General features: G+C 42.9%; 1 protein-coding gene across 1 annotated transcript in view; it reads right to left on the minus strand.

Annotated features, from left to right (window-relative positions):
- The window catches only part of RGS9 (regulator of G protein signaling 9), a 69,728-nt gene extending 63,215 nt beyond the window's left edge, over positions 1 to 6,513 (minus strand). The window contains exon 1 of the mRNA XM_081849657.1: positions 6,304 to 6,513. Within this exon, the coding sequence (XP_081705783.1) occupies positions 6,304 to 6,366 (63 nt within the window). The 5' untranslated portion in view covers positions 6,367 to 6,513. The remainder of the gene's footprint in view (positions 1 to 6,303) is intronic.
- Between the last annotated feature and the right edge of the window lie 2,556 nt (positions 6,514 to 9,069).

The raw sequence follows: 9,069 nt of genomic DNA on the forward strand, positions 1-9,069 counted from the left end.
GGTCCAACAGCACCTGTGCAGTTGGCTACCCTTGGCCTAAGGTGTAACAAGTCTTTCTTCTTTTCTTATGACCCACAGATAGTGGGGGGAGAGGAAAAGGAGTACTGCCACATTCACGTTCACCAAACCAGCTGACCACTTGCATGTGCGGACCAAGACAACTGCAACCTCGGTTGACATTGACTACGGAGGAGAACTGTGTGTCAGTCACAAGCTCTTGCTGTTAACATGTGTCTGCTGTCCCTGGAAAGCAAACGGCAGCCACTGGTATGAGGAACAGAAAGGGGATTCAAATGGAAGTGTGGTGGGGAGGAGGAGGAGACAAGGGCACCTGAGAGCAGGAGCCAGAATGTTGCTCTACCTGTTCTGGCAAAGCACTCAGTAGACAAGGCAGGCTGATCTGCTCCTCTTGCTGGTACTGAAGGTGTGCTGAGCTGTAAAATGGTGCCACTGTGTGACTCATGACTTACATGTCACACATTTGTATTTTCCCTTTTCCTTCTTCCTAGCAGAAGGGGAAAACAAAAGGGCATCTGCCTGTTGTTCTAGCCTGATGCAAGACAAAAGGTGGGGGTAAAAGAACTCTACAATCAACAATATATTCATAAGAGATCATAGGGCCTGTCCCAGCTCAGTATGGAGAGTTGAAGCACATGCAGGATGGGATAAGGACTTCTGCCCCTTGTCTTGTTAAAATAAAGCCGCTGTGCAGGAGTAACTGCAGGAACATTCAACCTCTGTGAGAAAGGGGCAAATACGTCTCATTTTTGGACATGAAGACTGCACACCTGCACAACACATGGGGCTGGAGAAATTGTCTCCTGATTTGAAAGTACTGACCTAAAACCCACAATAATTTGGAAATACAGTATGTCCTTCTCCTTAAAAAACTTTATTGTCTATGGGAGGGATAAAAAAGTATGTCCTGCAGTTGGAGAAGTTACAGGAAAGTGGTAATGCTGCTCGCATCTCTTCCATTTGATCAAGAAGCCTCTGGTCACAGTGGAATAAAATGGATTGCTTAGAGCCTGGAGCATAGTGCACTTTTTTCAAATGTGAAAGGTACGGTAAGTCAAGAAAGAACAATGACATTCCCAATATCTACTGATGCCACCAAAGACGGTTCCATCCTGTTCACCTTTCATTCACTTGAATATAACCCAGAATGCATGTGGCAAGGACCTGGCATGTGGAGGTTACGTCTCAACACATCTATTCACACCCAAATAACTGCATCAAAAAGCACTAGTAATACATCTATGGATCCCAGACACATGTATGCTATCCGCCATTTGTGTTTGCTGCAGGAAACCCCGATGTTTCTTGCAGAAATCATAATATATATATGCGAACAAGTCCTTTCAAGGATTCAAAGAATGGCCAAGTACATACGCGCCCAAGCCTTCCAGTGTCGCAGACCAGATTTTCATGCATTTGCCTAACTTAATTCCCCTGAACAATAGGAAGAAGTCAGAAACGTTCCGTAGAATCTTCAGTAAAAATCAGAATCTTGCTGCAAGTCTCACTGTGTTCAAAACAAAACGAATCTCCCAAGCCCCTCTAGGTCTTTGGCCAAAGTAATTTGTCAGGCTGTGCTGTTTTGAGCCCGCAGGTTCTTAACATACACAAACACATCCCTACTGCTGCCTCATCCCTATGTACTTGCCTCTGTAAAGAGCAAACAGTGTGTTCAGAAAACTCGCATCAGTCGGATGGTGCAGGGCATACTGTTTTTGTAATGAGCAAATAACTCCAGAGGCTTGTCACTTCCCTCTTCCCGCCGAGTGCCCTCTTGTCATTTAAGAAATATAATATATATCAAAGTGAACAAGGGAGATTGGGTAGGAAGCTTTCATTAGGTGCTGCTGTACTGACTCAGCCACAAACCATGCCTTTTGCTGATGAGAACGCAGCAGGCCTTTTCCCTCATCTGAGAAGGAAAGTGGCTGCTTATTAAGAGTTCCGATATATTAAAAATTGCTAGCCATGCTGGCAGGCCAACCAATGCCCAGAAGGGCTAGTTTGCATAGCAGTCGAGGAAGGAATGGGGAGGAATTCAATTCAGTTTGTGTTTCAACGCAAGCCTACCTCATTCGCACTTCCTGAAATAATATAGCAAATCGAAACAAGGCTATCTTTTGAAATTCACACTTCTCCAAATTTTGCAGTGTGGTTCTTTAAACAAATTAAATTGTATGAAAGCACATATATTAATGGAAATTGTTGAAAGTATCAGGGTGCGACTCAGCTTCCACTGTGGAATCTGCATGTGAGAGAGCAGAGGAACCTCCAAACTTCCTAGGCTGGCATCCTTGCGCTGAGCTGTGTGACAAACCAAAATTAACAGATCTGTCTATCCGGAAGATGAGGCTAGCAAGCGGTGGAGCTATCTGGTGCAGCTCTAGGACCCCAGCACATATTGTACAAGTGCGTGAGGGAGGCTGTGTGTGTGCCCTCTGATGTGAAGGACCATGGGCCAGTACCAACAAGGCCCTGGATCTACTGATGTGCTAAACACTGAATAAGAAACTTGAGGGGTAGCAGCAGGAAATACGGCAGGCATGCCTTGAAATAGGTTTCTGACTGAAAACTTAACTGAAGGAATAAGGGTACTGTATACTTAACAGTCTTATCCTTGTGGTCATGGGCAGGCAGCAAAAACATCAATGTTGCCATACCTTAGTACCTCCCAGATGTGGGTGGGGCTGTGGTCTAAACCACTGAACCTCTTGGGCTTGCCGATCGGAAGTTCGGCGGTTTGAATCCCTGCGACGGGGTGAGCTCCCGTTGCTCTGTCCCAGCTCCTGCCAACCTAGCAGTTTGAAAGCACACCAGTGCAAGTAGATAAATAGGTACCACTGTGGCGGGAAGGTAAACGGCATTTCCATGCACTCTGGCAGTCGTCACGGTGTCCCATTGCACCAGAGGCAGTTTAGTCATGCTGGCCACATGACCCGGAAAGCTGTTTGTGGACAAACGCCAGCTCCCTCGGCCCGAAAGTGTGATGAGCGCCACAGCCCCATAGTCGCCTTTGACTGGACTTAACTGTCCAGGGGTCCTTTACCTCTCATTCAGCTTGGTGTGTCAAAAGATGTCCCAAGCCTTCCCTTACCTGCTTTTACTGCTCTCTCAGTATCTTTATGCTACATAGGGTTGCCGTATTTCAAAAAGTGAAAATCCGGACACAAAAGTTGTTGAAGTTTGTTTGTTGCGCTCCCCCCCCCCAAAAAAAATCTCAACAAAAAATGAAGTTTTTAACCTATTTTTTAGGGAAATCGCCAAAAAATCAACACTTCCAATATGTGCTAACATATGCCCAGGTTTTCCCAGACGTTTTAACCACTTTCAGAAAATTCTGCCTGGACACCATTTTCGAAGGACAAACCCTGGCTACATCCAAGAAATTCTGAACATATAACAGCCCTATGTTACATTGTGTCACCTTGTTCCAGGTTTGCCAGATGCCCTATATAATGTATTATATAACAAGGTTCACACAATAGCCCTCCCCCATTGAGCTTTCGGCATCTTTCTATTGTTATTGAGATATCGATCTACAAATCCTGTCAATCCATCCCTTGTTGACTCTCTACCTAAGAGGAGCACATGACTGACTGGTTTGGGACAGTCATTTGCAGCTGCAATCTTCTAATGTCTGCTTACCTGAGAGTAAGCCCCAATGAACTGAAAGAGGCTGGCTTATTCTGAGAAGACAAAGGTCAGCAACACCACTGCAGTATAATTTAACCTTCATTGCATTATGGGGCCCAAGGCAGCATGGTTCTCAGTACCATCCAGGTACTGACTAGGCCCGGACCTGCTTAACTTCAGCAGAGTGTTGGCCACAGGTGTCTTGAGTTTTAGACCAAATTCTCAGGTATGAAGTATGCAGTAGCATCTCGCAAGAGGCCCCGTTTTCCTCAAAGCTTCCCACAGGCATCAATGGGAATTGCTTTTTAAATTTTAGAAACAAGTAACGGAAGACAATGGACTTAGGTTGTTGCAGTAAGGCTCAAAAGGGAGAGGGGTGAGCCCTGCAACTTCTTTTTAAATATTAGAGGAAGGCAAGATGAAGACACAAATATGCGGACATGATCATTACTATCCCATCTTTACTACCTGTGGGCATTTTTTATAAACTGGATCCAGTTTCATCTTGTGCTTTATGACAAGTGAACAATATGAGGATACAGATAGGTAGCCGTGTTGGTCTGCCATAGTCAAAACAAAACAAATTCCTTCCAGTAGCACCTTACTTAGTTGGTCTTTAATGTGCTACTGGAAGGAATTTGTTTTGTTTTGAATATGAGGATAATTTATTATAATCTGTGGCAAAAAAAAAAAAGATCTCTGTGTGTGTTTTGGTTTAAGTACAGGCATATTCTGGTAGAATCATGGAATTTATAGAGTTGGAAGAGACCACAAGGGTCATCTAGTCCAACCCCCTGAAATGCGGGAATACTTTGCCCAACATTGGGCTCTCATGCTCTAACGACTGAGCTACGCCAGCTGTCTTAATATAAGGAAAATGTAATTCCTAAACTGATCTTTTGTTCCTCCCGGAGTTGATCTCCTTGCCTTCTGTGGAATTTGCAAGCATGTAAATCAAAACAGAACATGGCCCAATTGCTCTTTTAAATAAATCTTGACAGGCTCTAGGAACAAACAGTTCCAAAGGAAAACATTGTGGTATCCCGCTTTGAGCATGAAAAGTACAAGTGCTGGTGATGTATGACAAATATTGTGACACAAAATAAATTCACACTCCCTCTCATCTCTTTTCTTTTTTGCTTGTAATCCTGTCGCTGCCTCCTATATTTGATACTCAGCTAAAACAGCTTAGATGTGAATGTGTTCCTATGTTGTGCCATAGTGTGTGCGCACACAATCTCTCACACACACACCAGAAATGGGCAGCTGTCCATATCACTGGGAAGTCAGCTAATTCTATTCAGCAGGATAAGCCACAGACAAGAAAGGCAGGAACGTTCAGGGGAGAAAAGCTGGGCTAATACCTTGCCTGCTTAAACTCTTTTCACATATTGGTGCTAATAAAATGCTTTTATATAGATGCTTTGGGGAAAAGAATGAGGTAGTTAATCCCAAACATAGTTATTTGTCAACATGCTGTCTGTAAGGCTTAAACTATTATAAAGGCATATATACACCCACTTTAAAGTAAATTATGAACAGGCAGAGAAAACAGCTTGCAGCGTCTTTTGAGGGGGCGGAAAGACACCATAAATGTCAAGTATATTTACTCAAATAAATGGCTTAGGTGGCAGTCTAAACCCCACTTACCCGGGAGTAAGTCCCAGTGAATTCAATAGGACTTACTTCCGAGCAGATATGGTTAAGATTGTACTGTCATTTACCTCCAAAAAAGGTTGATAAAAAAAGGTGGGTTTTTCTCATCCTTTCCTCTGCACGTTTATGAGTGAGGTAAATGAATGCAAATGAGGTTGGCTCCCTTCTCCAAAATCAAATAATGGATAATGGATTATGTGATGTAGACCAATCTGTTAGCTGCTTAGAGTTGTTGGGGTTTTTTCCTAAAAATGTTAAGCAGTCATAAATTATCTAAATAAATAGGATTCCAAATCTATGTGGAAGGCTGGGAGTAAAGCACCAGGGGGTCGTAGATACTCTAGATTAATAACAGCAGCATAAAAACATGTGGGTCTACATGGGGTTAGGATGGAACTGCAGCAATGAATAACGCTTGGAGGGGGACGTGAAATTAACCGGGTTGCAGTTCAGTGCTGAATTAGGGCTGCAAACCCAGGGTAATGGGCTTTTATCCCTCAAAATTAAAATATTAATGGCCATCAAAGCAAAAAAATACCCTCCATGCAAGAAATTGTAGCCTTACGAATGAGGTAAAATAATAAGAGCTATTTTTTAATATAAAAAATAATGATATATCCATAATGCTTACAGCTGCTCAGTTTTATTTCAAGCAGCTATTGCTGTTCCCATGCGCAAACAAACTGTGTGTAACAGGTTGCTTTCATCCAGTGACTTCCAAAAACAAGGGTATTTGTCTTTATTTGCTCTGTAGCAAAAGGGCTGGGGAAAACAGCAAGCAAAGATTCTTTTTAAAATACTCCACTAATGGAATCATATGGTCCTTGGAAAATAATTAATTCTGAATCCGGATAACATGCCTATTGTTTGCATGCAAAAATCTTTGTGATATACAATGCTGGCCAGAGGGCAGATGTTTCCCAGATGTGTTCAGGGTTCCTGCACTAGCCAGTTCATCTATTTCTCAGGTAGACTCTTAAAATAATAACAAGTTACCTTTTTCAGGAATGCCATTCTTGGCCTGTAACGCTGCCCTTGATCTATGCGTCTGATGGTCATGGTGGTCTACTTAGCCAAGCCGAAAGCTACAAAAAGAAGAGGAAAGAAGAAAGAAAAAAACAGGCCTAACCAATTGCAGGGAAGCTGGTCCTCTTGTTACTGATTTCAGGCAAACTGCATGACTCGAAATCCCCAGCCTAGAGAATAAAGGCAGCGGTGGAATCGGGCACTGTCCCGCCATAGCCAATCAGCAAGGAGCGCCGAGGTCTTATTTGCATGTGTTTTTGGAGTCTTTCCAAGCTGCCAGCATTAGGGGGAGCCCACTCATCTATTTACAATGCTAACGGGATAAGAAACGGAAGGAGAATTCGGATCGGAAACTAATCTGAATCGTTTACGAGATTAGAAATTGTTAGCAGGTTGCACGTCCCAGCAAAGGAACAAAATTGGAACAGATGCTCTTTTCTTTTTCTTTTTAAGGATGGGTTAATGTGTTGAAAAACATGGGGAAACAGACTTGTTTCAATCTCAAACGCTGTTTAACTGGAAACGCTGGATTTATTTAGCTCCCCACCCGCAGGTAACATTATAAAGCTGTAAAGCAGCCGGTTGCACTGAGAAAAATACAGGATGCATATTTTCCACATTCCACTGATGTGGGGCTTCTCTGGGCTGTAGTCCAGATCCAGGCCACAAATATTCAAAATCCGGACTGAGGGGATCTCCATAGCTCATGACCTCACCTGATGATGCTCCCTGTTTGGCTGTTGTAAACTTCAGAAAGATGCTAAGGCTTGGACATATCTCCCATGCAGAGGAAAACCCAGATAGCAGAAGCTACTGAAAATGCCTTTGCGTGCCGCCTTGCCATATTAAACACAAGAGGGTGCATGGAGTCAAAACTTCAGCCCATGACCACCTGCTGTTCTTACCCCTCAATAACCAGTATTTGATCAGTGCTCCAATGAACAGAGAGTGTCAAAACCTGAGTTTTCAGATGTGCCGTCATCGTGAGCCTACTGTTTGTTCCTATTGGAAATGTACATTTTTCCTTCACACCATCGATGTTGGCTGGCTTCCAAACAACCACAACTAGTTCTACAGACCTAATTTAACTTTGGGTTTGTGTTTCTAAAACAACAGCTCTCCACACAACGTATGGCAATTCGTTTTTTGAACTGAGGGGACCTTTCAAAGGCAGATTGTAATATGGCAATTAGGTCTTCTGTTCATCGTCGTCGTCATCATCATCATCATCATCATATATCCCTGGAAATTCCCCAGTCCTGGGGCATACTGAAAGCTGCTCTTTAAGAATCCTAGCCAGCATATGAGTGTTAAACGCAACTGCCATTTTGCTTTGAGTTGTTTCATAGGCCACAATTTGTAAATGGAAAAGAATAAATTAGAATTTGATTTCAAGAGAATATGGCAGAGTGGCCCCAAGCACTTGAGGTTTCAGTTCTCTACACGTATATCTGGGGAAAAGCCTAATTGAACTCAGTGCGCTTGTTTTTGAGTACTCATGTGTAACATTGCAGGAAACCAATCGCAAAAGTAGGGTAACACCATTAATCACCTCCCATAAACACACACAGGAGAGGAACAGAAGAAACTATGGTATTACAAGATAGCATTTATTGAATGCATTTTGGAAAAATTATCAAGAGCATTTTTTTATATAGCAACAATTGACATATCGGGGGTATTGCAGTTACTGTCCATACTTCATAAGATACATGCCCTTTTATCCTGAGTTGCAGGTATATACACACATGGTGATGGGTGGGGGGGAGTTGTAAACAGTGAGGTCAGAAAATGAAATGAAATGCAGAAAGGTGCAGGGATACATTACATTATTAACAGCAGCTATTAGCACATAAGCAAACAGTTGTGTGAATAACATTGACATTAGCAAGCCAATTAACACATGTAGCGTGATGAAAATCCATTGTGCTCATTCAGTACACAAATGATAGCACTGAGCCTCTTGAAGTCTCTTGAAGTCTTGTGATCTGAGCGGTTTCACTTTGCAACCTCTCTTTGAAGTTCCTTCGGTTCAAGGATGGCCACCTTTAGGTCACTGGTAGGGTATCCTGGCAGTTTGAATGTTTTCCCCTGGTTTTTCAACATTTGTGCCTTAAGTAGGGCGCTGCTGGCAAGTATTGCCATATATCACACTGGAAGATGTGCAGGTGAATGAACCTCCAGTGTTGAGGATGACATTTACTAGGTCTTGTTATAGTTGACATAGGGTCAGAGTTGGCTACGAGACCTGACCTGTGTTCATTTCTGCTACATGTCTTGTTGTTACTAGTTAGTAGCTACAGTATTTTAGCTTGTGGAATTGCCTGTGATCAGGTGTAGGATTTCACCCAAGGCCTGCACTATTGTCCAGGATAGACTGTATATCATTGATCTCAAGGGATTTTAACTGGGAACTGAGGTGACAAAAAAATGTGGCCTGTCATTTTCTCTTCTAGGCAGTGCTGTAGTTTGCTCCGGTTAAAGCCTCCAGAGGGGCACCATTGAGGCTCCCAACCTGTATGCAAATGCACATGGGGTGTGTGCCAAACTGGGTCTTTGACCTGGGTGAAATAAAGCCTAGTTTTGCCTCTGCTTTTGGATAATAGATAATACTTCCCAAGTTTTAATCTGTTCTTGTTGGTCTGTTGTTTTTTCACTTTGTTAGGGGAACATTGTACTAAGAGGAAACTCCGGTTGTTGTTGTTGTTGTTGTTGTTGTTGTTGTTGTTGTTGTTG

This window comes from Podarcis erhardii (assembly GCF_964252035.2).
Source record: "Podarcis erhardii genome assembly, chromosome: 2".
In the NCBI taxonomy this organism is placed as follows: domain Eukaryota; kingdom Metazoa; phylum Chordata; class Lepidosauria; order Squamata; family Lacertidae; genus Podarcis; species Podarcis erhardii.